At 37.0% G+C, this 15589-nt stretch overlaps 1 protein-coding gene across 1 annotated transcript in view; it reads right to left on the bottom strand.

The window, feature by feature from the left end:
- LOC307142660 (protein eyes shut homolog) overlaps positions 1-15589 on the bottom strand; it is a 147240-nt gene that overhangs the window by 44709 nt on the left and 86942 nt on the right. Inside the window, exons 13-17 of the mRNA XM_079843687.1 lie at positions 5101-5334; positions 4878-5000; positions 4416-4529; positions 2440-2553; positions 2084-2197 (exon numbers count right to left, since the gene is read on the bottom strand). Of these exons, the coding sequence (XP_079699813.1) occupies positions 2084-2197; positions 2440-2553; positions 4416-4529; positions 4878-5000; positions 5101-5334 (699 nt within the window). The remainder of the gene's footprint in view (positions 1-2083; positions 2198-2439; positions 2554-4415; positions 4530-4877; positions 5001-5100; positions 5335-15589) is intronic.

Raw genomic sequence — 15589 nt, 5'->3', positions numbered from 1 at the left:
TCCTTAAATGAATTAAATTATAACTAAAAGTTTATTGAAGATTGCACATTAATATTAAAGGTTAACAACAGAGCCCAAACTATTAGCCTAAATTCAGTTGCTATTTATTTTTAGGTATATAAATACTCAAATAACATAGTACGCAAACATGTAAACTTCACATTAGGCAGTTTTTGCAATAACTTCTAAATCTAATTATAAAATAGTTTCTCCAATTCATTGTTGAACCATAATCATTTATACACAGTGTCTGTCATTTTCATGACAGGTTTATTTAAACATACATGCAATAATAAAGACATCACTAACAGGTTAAGTAGAATATAATGAATATATAGGCTAATATAGAGCATTTAGTAAAGAGTTGATTTCTCTAGTGAATAAAATTCTGTAAACACTGAATGACTGCCTGAGGTAAATGAGATGCTACATGACATTGTTTAGTTTACAAGCAGTTATATTGAAGTCTTTCCGCCGTTGAAACACTGAATGAGCGATTACACCACATATGATACGTGACAGTAAGTTGTAATGTATCCTCAACATACCTTCAGATGTTCATTCATGTTTATTCTTTAGGGAGATGATCGATCGCGTTCACTGATGATTGCGTTCACGCGGGTGCGCGTCGCCCCGGCCGCTTGAACTGTGATCAGTGATCAGTCACGCCACATTAAAGGCATTTATCGTTTGAATTTCATATTAAAATGGACTGAATACTTATGGTGTTCCGCGCTTAAAACAAGCCTTCTGTTAAGTGATAAAGATTGCATTCGGAAACCTGTGTACCGAACCGAAGGCCCTGTACCGAAACGGTTCGGTAAGAATACGTGTACCGTTACACCCATAATATATATATATATATATATATATATAAGAAAAATCTAAATAATTAAAATGAAAATACTTTGTGAACTACATTTTATTGAATCTGATCAATCACAATAATGACGCTTTTTTTCAGTCACAAAAAAACAAAAACTAGTTTGTCTCATCTGGTTTTAGATGAGCAATCTTGATCTGCTTCCAAAATCTTGATCTGCTTCCAAAAATGCTGCTAAGAACTCTTAGAATTTTAATTAACACACGTATAGACTGCACACTGTATTTTAGCCACAGTCTAGACACTAGATCAGTTAGTAAAGGATAGCTGTGTAAAGGCTAGGTTAATGTTCCCAGAATCCCCCCACATAAACACTATGCATGTGTGTCTCAACAGAGCAAGCGAGGCTGTTGGTGCCTTTCTTCCTCGATTTCAATACAGAATAACCGATATCATCATTATCCCTGACAACCTAATTTGCGCGTCTAATGGAAGTGTGATCCGTGCTCTCTGTTTGAATATAAGCAGCGATGACTGAGCCACCTGATCGATTTTAGATGAGCTGCATTCTGTGTCCGGAATTGACCAGCTGAGCATCATGCATGCACAAAAAAAAAAAAAAAAAAAAAAAAGGAGAAAACCTAATAATGCACATAATATAGCAGTGTAAAACAGGTGTATACACAAAGCAGACAGATTTCAGCAGCTCCTGATCTGAATAACATAGTCAAAGAGCACAGCACACTATAGAGGGATTTTATACTGACATTTGGGTCTGATTTGATCCACCTCTGAACTGAACAATTATACCATCATGTGTGTGTATGGGTGCCGGGCTTACTACAAAATTATCCTCATCAAAATGTTTAAAAGGAAATCAATTTTGAGGTTAACATTATCATTGTTATAAATGAAAAAAGGGTGAAATGCATTGAAGAGAGTCTTATTTTACCTGCCAAAAATGCCATCAAAAAGTAGACTAAAAAGCAACTTGCTGAAACCAGATTAAGTCAAGTGTTTCTTTTACAGAATTGTATTTTCTATTTTACAATTTATTTCATATTATTTCGTTCCAAATATATCTTACATTAGACATTTTACTGGACATTAGTACAATTCATTTTAATTTACCAATTTTGTGGACAACGAAGATGTCTTGATGTGTCAATGCTGAGTTCAGACAGGTGAGAGGAATGCTCTCTGAAGTTAATTAACTTTGCTTTTCTTCACCCTTCACCCCACTCCCTCAGTCATCATTACCTTTGAATGGAGCCACACATCGGCAGTAGTAATTACCCGGTTGGTCAATGCAGGTGCCTCCATTCGTACAGGGATATGAGACACACTCATTGATGTCCAGTGAGCACTCAGGACCTTTAATGCACAATATAAAAAAGAAAAATCAAAGTTATCGTGCAAGTGAGATCGTTGAAGGAAGCTCATATCTCTCCAAGAAACCTGAGAGACAGTTTTCCTATCTATAAAACATAAATGACCAAAATAAGACAACACATTCACATTCATTCACATTCAACGGGGCTTGGGCCCCTTGAGAGCAATAGAAAACCAATGGAGAATAATCAATTTGATAATGTACTAAAAAACATTAGACACACCAGAGAAACCTGAAGGGCAAATGCATTTAAAGCCATCTGAGAGGTCCAAACACGTGCCATTGTTCAAGCATGGTGATGACTGACATTCATCAATGTTTATTTCACATAAACTGCCTGAAAAATGAGAGAAAAAGAGAAAGGCACACATAAAGAGGGAAATAAGAATGAGCGTTGTCATAGAAATCCCCATGCCAACCAATTATAAACTCAAGTTTTCACTGCACAAAGAATCTGGAATAAAGGTAAAAACAAATCCAAAATCCCTTTTAAGCCTTCGAGCAATACACCTCCTGGTTTGAAATGAAAGTAGATGAATTTACATTCTGTTGGGCAGAAAGTTCCTAAAATATACTGAGAGCTTGAGTTGACTCATACCGCCAAATGAGCCTATTTCCTTTCCAATTTGCATGAACATGAAAGAATTAAGTGGAAATTACTCTTGAAATAGAAACGTAATGTGGTTGGGTAAGAAATAAAAGTGCCCCCCTGTTTTAAAGAGGAGTTTGTAAACTAAACATGACACACTAAATGATCATAACTCTTCAAGCTGAAGTGTTCATTTTTTCAATATTAAAATATTTCTATCCCAGTTAAAAGTGCAGAGACAACTAGAAGTAAGCCATTTGCAGGCTAACTTTCCTGTGACAATTTAAAAAACATTGCTCTATTTGTTTGAATAGTCTGTCAATTTCTGGCTCAACCAGACGCTTTTCACAAATTCATACTCTGATGATGCATAATTGACAGTTATTAACATTGTATACTTTCATTTTCAAATGTAATGTAATTTATACTAGTTTTTTTCTGGACAAGAAATTGCACACTTTCATAAGTTTAACGTATAAGTTTAACTACTACTACTACTACTACTACTAGTAGTAGTAGTACAACTAATACAACTTCAATATTATAAATAAAAAAATAAATACAAAAACACCCATGTTCCTTGTTTAAAGGGGTCATGAACTGCATTGTTTTATTGTTTTATAATGTTTCCTGGGATGCACTTTTAATGCTAGTACGATTTGTACATCAAAAATTGCCATCATTTTGAAATAAAAAGCTTTTTGAAGGGATGTGTCTGATGTGAGACTTCCGTTTAAATGCCCACTGCTTGGATTGGCTGACATATTTTTATATGAAATAGCTAAGTATAACATGTTCATCATACTAAGATAAACAATGTGAAGCTGATTGTTTAGTCACTGGTTTGATTTGCTGACATATAGACAAAGAACATCTGACTCTACATGAATCATTACATATCAGAAATCACTGATCACAGATCAGGCATTAGAATTAACATGGTTACTTACATGTTGTCGCATTACATGTTGTCGTAAAAGTCTGTTTACAAAGCCTGTGTCTAAATTGCGACTGATTTACCAAAGAATCCACAGTGAAATGTACTGAATACAAATAAATAGTGCTCAACTGAGACGTTCACATTGTTGAAAAAAAAAAACATTAGGATGCTTTGGAAGGTAATGTTATTTGTAGTCCATCTGTATCTCTGTCCCCTCGTCATCTCACTAACACACCAGTGGGCGGGGCCAAAGTTTCAATGATGAAACAGGCATTTATTTTTTTCTATTCTATTACAGATAGGCACATGTCACAATGGGCTTGGTAACAATAAAAAAATGGGACTAACAAGGAAGTTATCAGTTCTGAAACTTACAGGATAGTCTTATACAGTAGTATGATGACCTCTTTCATGTCAAAAGCTCAAGGAAATTTTTATTTTTCAGTTCATGGCCCCTTTAAGACTGCAAGAGGCCATAATATTGCTATGGTTATTACAATTGCAGGCTCAGGTGTGACTCCTAGTTTACAGTCTGTAAACTCCCGGAAATATAATTTAAAGGATGTAATCCCACACTTAAATGCGGTTGTCAATTTCAAAACGTAACTGTGTGGCCTATGTAACCCAAATTCAGCCTGTGAAACTCTGATGACAGGAAGGAATTATGTACCTGTGGTCCCGGCAGGGCAGAGACAGCTGTAGGAGTTAAGCTCATCTGAGCAGGAAGCTCCATTCTGACAGGGTTGACTAAGACACTCATTTACTTCAATCTCACAGTTATTACCTTGAAAAGAGGGGCAAAGGTTCATTTCATTAAGGATTTCATTGCAAATACAGGGGCCGTGATGCCGCTTCAAATAAAATAACCCACAGCTAATGATGAGTTGCGATGGAAGAGAAAAAAAAACCCAACCCTATCTCCTTGGTCAAATGGATGCCAGAAAATGTGATGGCAGGGTTATGAGGCTTAGGAAATTCTCCTTGATAAGCAGACGGTCAACTAATGTCTTACAATACAGGAGCAGATTTGAGGCCACAGGGCTTTTAAACACAGCTCAACAGAGGGGAATTGAATGTTAGAAAACTGGGCAAAGGAAAAAATGCTCTAGGAAATTGCTTGTGGTGAACTTACCAATGAACCCAGGTGCACAGAAACAGTCGTAGGCATTGATACCATCTTTACAGAAACTGAGTGCACCACAGGGCTTATCCAGACAGTCATCAATGTTTACCTCACAGAATCGTCCTTGCAACCCTGAGAAGAAATGAAAATAGGGTGATGGTTAAATGGATGCTTTAGTGAAAGTGTGGACAGAGGGACTGGCAGGAAACAGACTGTAAGAAATCACTCTTACCAGGCAAACATTCACACACGAAGCCCAGAGGGAGATCCACACACTTTGATCCGTGATGACACAATCCCTCGACGCAGTGACTGATGGAAGTTTCACAAAACAGGCCCGTATAGCCATAATGACACGTGCATTTGAAACTGCCCCGCCGCTCTTCGCACATGGAAGTGCCCTCCGTATCACACGGGTTGGAAGTGCAGCCCGTAGCCGGCATGGAGCAGTCATGTCCTGTGAATCCTGTGTGAAATGGGATGAAAGCGTTGATTGATGTGGACTGGGTTCAATGGAGACACTTCAGCGTTAGTTATTCAGCTGACACTGTTGCCAAATGCTACTTCATGCATTTACATCCTCTAGAAGTGGTATAAACAGACATAAAAAACAAACATAATGCCAGTCAATTAACATACAATAGAAAAAAGAAACGCTGCAGGATGCAGGTTACATTCACTCAAAATTCAACTCAACTGCTCAATTCAAACAGGATATTTTGTATTTTGGGACCTTGACAGCAAACGGATACATCCTGCCAATAAACGTAATGAAGTAAACCCAATAAAACTTAAGTCAACCTCACTAGTAAACCGGTTTACACAAAAATCGAAATCTGTGATATAGTGACCGTATTTCACCTGGTGGCCATTTTCAATAGGTCTGTCCTCTCACGGACTTTAGCAGGTATGGGCAGACCTTATCCAGAGATGTGCAATCAGTGTCAGCCGTGGAACACTTCTTATCTTGGAGAGGCAGCAGATAAAAACCACAACAACTCAAGAGATGCAGAGGTCACAACCAAAGAACACGTCCTGTCATCAAAGTTCCAATCAAGTGGCATGTAATTGACATTGCTAATCTGAGACAGCCAACAACTGAAGAGTAAACAACACCTTGGATTGGAAGTGTTTACTTCTTTATTAGTCTTTTTATTGCATCCTATTTTCCCTCCCTCTCTCTACAATGCTTGATATAGACTAAAGTAGTTCATGTCAAAAAAGCAACCATAATTGGGGGGGAAATATTGATAAATTCAATAAAAATGGTGTAAATGAAAAACTAAACTAAACAAACAAACATACATAAATACAAACAGACTTTTTGTAATTTCACATTTGGGAAATTCACAAAAACAATATATGAATATGATTATTCCCCATGTTTTATCTTTCTCAACATCAATATTTTACATTTATCATCTTCATTTAAATAGTCCTTAAATGTGAAAAATGTATTTTACAAATGCTCCCTGTAGTCCTTTTAATTAATATGATGCCATAAAAAGTGCATGTACAGTAGTGGCCAAAAGTGATGTCCGGAGGCGATATTTGTTAATATCTTTAATATATTTTATCTTAAAAATATTTTAAATATGAGGGGAAAACAAAGCATGAAACATGGTTGAGGTATTTATCTGACAAAATTATTTAGCAAAAAAGGAAACTACAGATACAGGTTTTATTCTGTGATGAAAAAAAAGCATAGAAAACAACATCAGTTATGGTTCTCTCTTATTTTTGTATGTATTCATAATTTCTTTGTCTGGCAGCCTGGACAAAAATTATGTGCGCACAATTTGGCATTCATTGTGTTATAACAAAAAACTAAACAAAAAAACAATTGACTCCAAGCATAACTATACAATATGTTATGTTTTTCATTTTTCCAGCCGGACATCACTTTTGCCCATTACTGTATAATGTTAAAAATAGGAAGTCATACAAATACCCAGAATGACCCATATATTTTTTGTTTACGCTCACTTTATTTTTACTTTTACTTATGTTTTTCATTTAAATTATTATATAGTTACATAAATCAAAGACTGTAATATCAATATTGTTTTTACACATGTAGAGATACAACTCCCAAAAATTTGTGATCATGCCCTCAAGGGCTTTCAAAGGATATACTAATACTAATACTAATGTTCAAACTTCTCTTCTGTTTGAGTGGGGCAATGACATTGAGGCAGTTGTTTAGAAAAGAGAAGGACTGTGAATCTTTCAGTACAATCAATGGGACATCTGAACTGCCAACATCCCTCTTTCAAAGCATGTTGCAGAGACATTGATGTCTATTTAAATGTAAAGAGGGATTGCTATGCTGGCACTATTTAGAGTTTAATCTATGCTCCTCTTTTAAAAGCCTCTGGTATTCTCCTGTGTGTTAACTTGTACTGGTAACTAAGGCGATTCTGGACAATACATCTGCAAAAATTACAACCCTGAAAAAGATCTTGGGTCCATAGACTCTTTAAAAAGATCACAGGTTTGTCTAAATGTTGACAGAAAACTGTATGATGCCTTATAACTCCAGCCTTATAACTTACAATGCCTCATGATGTCCCAAGATAATAATAATAATAATAATAATAATAATAATAATAATAATAATAATAATAATAATAATAATAATAACAATAATAATAATAATAATAATAATAATAATAATAAAGTATCTCCTAAAATTCCTTAGGAGAAACGAAACGAAACATAAAATACAACTGTTGTAATACAGTGGATTTCCTAAAAAGAACTAAAAGACAAATGATTACTGCAGTATTGTGTCAGAAGAAAAATCGGAAAAGCAGCAAGTCTAAAACGTATCCCCCTTCAATATAATGTAGAAGCAACTGAGATGTAAAAGATCTCATTATGATTTTTCCAATTACCCAAATTAACAGCTATTCTAGTCATGCAAGTACACATCAACAAGGAAAAGTCCAAAATCTCCAAAACTGTGTGTTCCTGTAAAAAAAGTTCCTGGTACAAATTGGTCCGGGTAATTTCGGTGGGAACGGGGCTATTGACAGCCTTAGTGATTTCATAGGAAATCTCACTTTCTGTTTACAACCCATATACAATTTGATGGGGGAAAAAAATGATATAATGTATGTCAAAATAGATGCGTATTAAGTCTTAGGGCCCTATCATACACCCAGCGCAATGCGGACCCAGCATTTGTGCGGATCCAGCACAAGTGTTTTTTGCTAGTTTCAGCCCGACGCAGTTATCATTTTCACATCCTGCATCACGTTGTTTAAATAGCAAATGCATTTGCGCCAATGGGCGTGCTGGTCTGAAAATGAGGTGTGTTCAGGCGCATTGTTGGCACGTTTCTATTTTGAGGCAACTGAAATCGACTGCGCCATTGATCAACAAAAACCTGGTCTAAAGTCAATGCCGCAATGTTTTTTGTGTTATTTGAAGAACGCGTTATTAATATGCGCCTATAGGCAGGTCCACAATGCGCATACACTGTTCTTGTTACACACACATGCACAGCAGCACATAAACATTTTTTAATATTAAAAATAAAAGGAATCCTCTCTGGAGAAGCGTTCAGTTTTTACACTTGCAAATTCCACCATGTAAATAATGAACCTGCCATGGCCCAAGCTCAACTGGCTTTTAAATGAAATAGGAGATGAGACTCTGATTGGTTTATTGCATGTTACGCCCAAAACACACCCATGACTCATTAAGAAAATGGGGACAACCCTTTTAGACCATGTGCCGGGCGCGCCAACCATTTTTTCCATTAGCAAAAGTGGATTCGGACATGCCCCCTAGTGCACTTACGCCATGCAGTTTAGACCATGCACTTAGATTGTTAAAATAGGGCCCTTAAAGTGTAAATGCTAACTAATAGTCAAGACCTGCCACTTGTTCTATGTAATGGGTATGTGTTTTTTTGTTTTTTTTGTTCCTTATTTTATAAAAAAAAAAAATTCCTAAAAAGAACTAAAAGACAAATGATTACTGCAGTATTGTGTCAGAAGAAAAATCGGAAAAGCAGCAAGTCTAAAACGTATCCCCCTTCAATATAATGTAGAAGCAACTGAGATGTAAAAGATCTCGTTATGATTTTTCCAATTACCCAAATTAACAGCTATTCTAGTCATGCAAGTACACATCAACAAGGAAAAGTCCAAAATCTCCAAAACTATGTGACAGACACTTCCATTACAGTAATGATCAAATCAACAATTAAATTTTGCCTATTCAGGTCAAATCATACACAAAAAAAGAAAAAGATGTGTGTTGAAGAGTTAACACTACTGTAAAGATGTGATGGCTTTGCCAATAAGAGAATTGGCTTTTTTTTAATTGAAAGGTGAGAGTTCATTTTCTTCAGCCACCATGAGTAGTGTTGTCAAAAGTACCAGTACTTCTGTACCAAATCAGTACTGAAGTTTTTAAAAAATTTGACTATACCAGAATTTCTGCAGCACCTAGTACAGATTACTGAATATATTCGGTACCCGCTGATAGGCGGCTGCTTTCAAACACTCCTATGTGTATCTGTGTAAGTGTTGCATTCCGAAATGAATGAAGTTCCAGGCATGCTTAATTTGATGGGTTGGTTTTATGTTGTTCACTGTTTATATTTATTCGCAGTACACCAAAATCTCTGTGTGCCTTCACAACCATAGCCAAAACTACTGCTTCTCTGCCACGCCCGCACCTTTTTTCCGTGGGCGCCTTCTCCTGTAAGGTCACTAAAACAACATGTCTGCTTGAGCATTACTCACAATAATTTAAGCAGGATTTTATGCATTTACAACAACATTTTATGCATTAACCCCATCATTAGTTTGGAACACATAACTATCCAAATGAACTATACAAAATAAAAGCATATGGGGGATGAGGGCTACTCTCGGTATAAACCTTACCTTTAAAATTTGCAGGGAATGTCATTATGAACCCCATATAAGCGCTCTGTGAAGAGTGTGTATATGCAACATGCTTTTGAGGTGCTGATAATTGCAGCCAATCACAGATATATCTGTTGAACGCATGAACGCAATGGCCAATCAGAGGTGTTTAAGTTAGTCAGAATCCGCTCAAAACAACAGTTTTCATTCACTGCGTGCTTTAGAGTTCTCCACACTCGCAAATCCTTTCATTATTACCAACATAGTGTAAATAAAATGTAAAAAAGAGATTCATTGTGCAGTGTAGATGGCTTTTTTGATTATAGCGGGAGTTTCGCAGGACTGTAGATCTCAGAGAGAAGGCGCTCACAGTGATTAGCCGCGTTTCCACTGCAAGAACTTTCCCCAGGAACTAGGAACCTTGGGGTGGTACTTGGTGTGTTTCGATTGCAGGAACCAGGGTCTAAATTAAGTTCCAAAGTTTCAACCGGCATTTTTAAAAGTCTTGCAAGGTTGGTTCTGCGTTCAGTAAATATAAGTCTTGCTCTTTCTGTCCGATGGCACGCGTTGTCTCAGCAATCGCACGGTCAATGTTCGTAATAGCTGATTATAATACACGTTGTCTTATTTTAAATCTAGCTTTCAGAATACGCTTTAGTATCAGTGCTCATCTCTTTTCCGCCGTTTTGTTAATTACATCTTTAGTAAACCAATACATAACTAGCAAAAGCAGCGCAGCTTGCATCTCCTCCATACTTGTTATTGTTGCAGACAGTATCGCACAAAAAATTATTACTGTCTGTCGCTGACAGGGAGGAACTGTTGCGCGCAGTCCCACGTCTCTGGACTAATTTGCCTAATCTTCACAGTACTTTAGACCGCAGTGGAAACGCAGTCAGTATAAGGTCTGGGGGGAAAAAAGTTCCTGTAAAAAAAGTTCCTGGTACAAATTGGTCCGGGTAATTTCGGTGGGAACGGGGCTATTGACAGCCTTAGTGATTTTATAGGAAATCTCACTTTCTGTTTACAACCCATATACAATTTGATGGGGAAAAAAAATGATATAATGTATGTCAAAATAGATGCGTATTAAGTCTTAGGGCCCTATCATACACCCAGCGCAATGCGGACCCAGCATTTGTGCGGATCCAGCACAAGTGTTTTTTGCTAGCTTCAGCCCGACGCAGTTATCATTTTCACGTCCTGCATCACGTTGTTTAAATAGCAAATGCATTTGCGCCAATGGGCGTGCTGGTCTGAAAATGAGATGTGTTCAGGCGCATTGTTGGCACGTTTCTATTTTGAGGCAACTGAAATCGACTGCGCCATTGATCAACAAAAACCTGGTCTAAAGTCAATGCCGCAATGTTTTTTGTGTTATTTGAAGAACGCGTTATTAATATGCGCCTATAGGCGGGTCCACAATGCGCATACACTGTTCTTGTTACACACACATGCACAGCAGCACATAAACATTTTTTAATATTAAAAATAAAAGGAATCCTCTCTGGAGAAGCGTTCAGTTTTTACACTTGCAAATTCCACCATGTAAATAATGAACCTGCCATGGCCCAAGCTCAACTGGCTTTTAAATGAAATAGGAGATGAGACTCTGATTGGTTTATTGCATGTTACGCCCAAAACACACCCATGACTCATTAAGAAAATAGGGACAACCCTTTTAGACCATGTGCCGGGCGCGCCAACCATATTTTCCATTAGCAAAAGTGGATTCGGACATGCCCCCTAGTGCACTTACGCCATGCACTTTAGACCATGCACTTAGATTGTTTAAATAGGGCCCTTAAAGTGTAAATGCTAACTAATAGACCTGCCACTTGTTCTATGTAATGGGTATGTGTTTTTTTTGTTCCTTATTTTATAAAAAAAAAAAAAGTGCTTCTTTTTATAACAATGTTTAATTATAAACATTTGAAGACTACATGCTGTTTAAATATATTATTTATTATGAAATTAGCTTATTGTTCATGATGATAATAATTATATTTTAATTTAAAAAATAGTTCAATAAAAGAGTAGTTCGAACAGTTTTTGCTATGGTACCGGAATTGGCACAGAGAACTGTGAAATTTTTTCTGTTATTGGTCTCGACTACTAGAATCTTGGTACCGTGACAACCCTAGATTATCCTGAAATATTTTATGTTTATCTATGTATTAGGGCTGTCACTTATTCGATATTCGAATATGCATTCGAACATGACGTGAAATATCCATAATCGAACTATAAATAAACTATCCGGTTTTTAAAGTGCCATGCAGAGTCCTGCACGGGTGCGGGTACCCGCGAATATTGCTGAAACAGGTGAAAAACATCCTAACTGTGACGGATACGGGTGCGGGTCGGGTCGGACAAGGGAGAACATGGGTCTAAACACGGGTTTTAAACAGTCACGTGCAAACGAATATATATAAAAAATATATGCATGTATATTGTAGATGTACAAAATCAACTACAATACATATGCCTTGCCTGTATTTCAAGATGATTGGGACGCTCGTGGATATTCGAATATATTCAAATACATTGCTTGATATTTGATATCCGTTCGAATTAGATTTTTCTCAAAAATGACAGCCCTACTATGTATCATCTTTTACTCTTTTAATTCCTTTTATAACCGTTTTAATTTTCCTTACTTTTATTTTGTGATTATTTTAATTCCCTTTTCTGTGTAAAGCACTTTGAATTACACTCTAAAAAAAAAAGGTTCTATATGGCATCAAAAATGGTTCTTGGCTCGTAATCATAGGGGAACCTTTTTTAGTGCTATATAGCACCAATTTTGGTGCTTCAGTGGTTCTTCAGCGGTTCTTCAGAGGTGCTATATAGCACCTTAGTCAAAGAACCGGTGAAGAACCTCTGAAGAACCGCTGAAGAACCACTGAAGCACCAAAATTGGTGCTATATAGCACTAAAAAAGGTTCCCCTATGATTACGAGCCAAGAACCATTTTTGTACCACAGTGTATGAAATGTGCTATATAAATAAACTTGCTTTGCCTTGCCTAATGGTGAGGGCTCCAATTTTCCCCCATTCTCTCCTTATTCTGCCTGTTATTATTCCAAAAGGATTTCAGTGTAGAAATACAATGAGAAGGCATGTGCTATAGGGGAGGGATCAACTGAAGTTCACCAGATAATTTTACTATAGAATAAAAACATTATTTCCCTGCAAGTTGCTGGACACTAGGGTTGGGAACCGAGAACCGGTTCTTATGCAGAACCGAAACTGATTTTTGAAAAATACCAGAACCGCGCGAAATTCCTAAGTTTCGGTTCCGAAAACGGTTCTGGTGCAATGTGTGTGCGAAGCGCTGGAAGCGTATCCTTTCATAGCGAGTGACAGCCAGTGTTGCCAACTCCGTGATTTTCCCGTTTTCCACTGTTGCCGCGGGCTGTGTTTCATGTCCGCGGGTTGAAACGATTGTGCAATTGTGCGGGTTTTGTTGTGAAAACCTGGCAACCCTGGCTCACCTCATCATGAATATTAATTACGTTGCCTGCCGCTTCCAGGAGTGCAGCAGTTCAGCACTGAAAGACCTCGCGCTACACATTTACGGTTTTGCGTCAGATATTTTCTCGTTGACCACCAGCATGGCGAAGAGAAAGTCACAAGTATGGATTCATTTCCAAAGAATGAATGATAATGAAGCAAAATGTAACACGTGAAAAGTTAATAACATGCAAAGGAGGCTGCACTAGCAATTTGACAAAACATTTGCTACAGCACAGAATGCCACAGGGCTTATACCAGATTTATAGTGAAAGGCCTATATATATATATATATATATATATATATATATATATATATATATATATATATATATATATATATATTTGTCAACCGTTGAGTCACCATGGTTTAGGTAAGCGTTTAGGCACAATTAGGCTACCTTTGTAATGCTGAATTGCAATTTATTATTTACAAGTTCACTGAATAACTGAATTACTATTAAATTAATATATAACTAATTAATAAATATAACTAATAAATATAATTTATAACTTGGTTTTATTCAGAGACAGAGAGATAAAATGTAATAAGACAATTTCAGAGGTGTTCATTTGAAAAAAAATGTTTTGCAAGAATGGCTTAATTAATACTGTAATATATGTACAGTACAGGACTTTTTTGACATTGCCAACCTGTAAATACATTTTAGAGCAAGTAATAAACACAAAATGGATTGTTTGAGTTGCGTATTGTGCCTTTTTCCTTTACCACTATTTGTTTAATAATTTTAATGGAACCGGAATCGGAACCGGAATCGTTAGGCGGAACCGGAACCGGAACCGGAAAATTTCTCACGATTCCCAACCCTACTGGACACAACGTGCTAATTCTCTTGCGTTCAAATATTTGCATTTCAAATAATACCATTAATGATGTGACTCAACACTGAGTTAACAAATTTCCTCTAGGAGATGGGCATATTTTTAGATCTTTGTTGTTTTGCTTCTTGCACTCTAACAAGCCACATACAGTATTGATTAGTTTGGGTCGCAGTAACATAATAGGAAAATCTGAATAAATCAAAACATTCTTTACAACAGCTACTTAGCAAAGAATCCCCGAGGGCACATGCATGCATAACCCCCCTGCTAGATCAATGAAAGTAAAATTATTGGTGCAGAAGACAGAACCACAGTGAATATGCTCACTTCACAGTAGGTGCCCTTAAAACTTACAGAACATTTGAATGACATGAAGTAAATATATCAGCCCCTCTGTAAACCAGACACCCCGCTGGTACACTACATGCACAGAAGTAGAAGCGAACCCTTTTAAATTAGTGCGTTTAGCTATTCCAGACCCTTTTCGTTGTACACGCAGACACCGAACTGACAATCTCAATGGCTTTTATGATAGTTTGCAAGGTCATAAAATGCCTAGAGGAAAGTCAAAATTCCAGCCCTTTCTTGGGTAACTGAAGGTGTTATTGCAAAGAAAACATTTTCAGGATTAACAGCGGTTCAGCTATGAAGTGGTGAACCACACCAAACGTACATGATCCCCGACTACTGAAACATGTAAGATTGCAAACAGTGTTAGTATACAACGCTGAGCACCTAGAAGCAAAATCAGCTCAACAACTGTTCATGGGAAACTACATGAAATGAGTTTCAACAGCTGTGCAGCCACAAACCAGCTCATGTGTGGGCTGTAGAAGTGCGAAGCTCACCATTACTGGACTCTTGAGCGGTTAAAATCCATTCTCTGGAGTGATGGATCACTCATCACCATCTGCCAGCCTGAAGGATGAATATGGATTTGCCAGGAAAACTCTACCTGCCCAAAATCACAGTACCAGCTGTACAGTTTGGAGAAGTAGAAATAATTTTTCATTAAGGCAATTCCCTTAAGATTTACATAGAGGAAATCTTAAAATTATTCTAAGAAAAAAAGTTTGAAAAGAAAAAGCATTCTGGTTGCTCTTTTTCTATTTAAAAAAAGGTTTGTTATGTCTATGAATGCCCTGACCTCAACCCCATGAAGCATATTTGGATGCAACTGGATTCTCTCAATGTCAGTGCCAAACATCAGAATTGCTTGCAGCTAAATGGAGGAAAAAATGAGACATACTGGCTCTGTACCAAAACCTCCTGAGCGGCCTCGCTGTCCACACTAGAAGTCATCATAATCGAAGTGGAACATCTTAAAAGGTGCTTAGAGTAACTTTCACATCACACCTAATATGTCCCAACTACCTGACATGTATCATTGCATTGGGTGTCCTGAGGTATCACATATCTCTATGACAGTCCAAGATTTGAAAAAGAAAACGTTTAATTAGAGTGGCTAAATTTATC

Source organism: Gobio gobio (assembly GCF_949357685.1).
Source record: "Gobio gobio genome assembly, chromosome: 18".
In the NCBI taxonomy this organism is placed as follows: domain Eukaryota; kingdom Metazoa; phylum Chordata; class Actinopteri; order Cypriniformes; family Gobionidae; genus Gobio; species Gobio gobio.
Note: the sequence above shows the minus strand (reverse complement) of the source record. Positions and strands in the feature narration are given on the sequence as shown.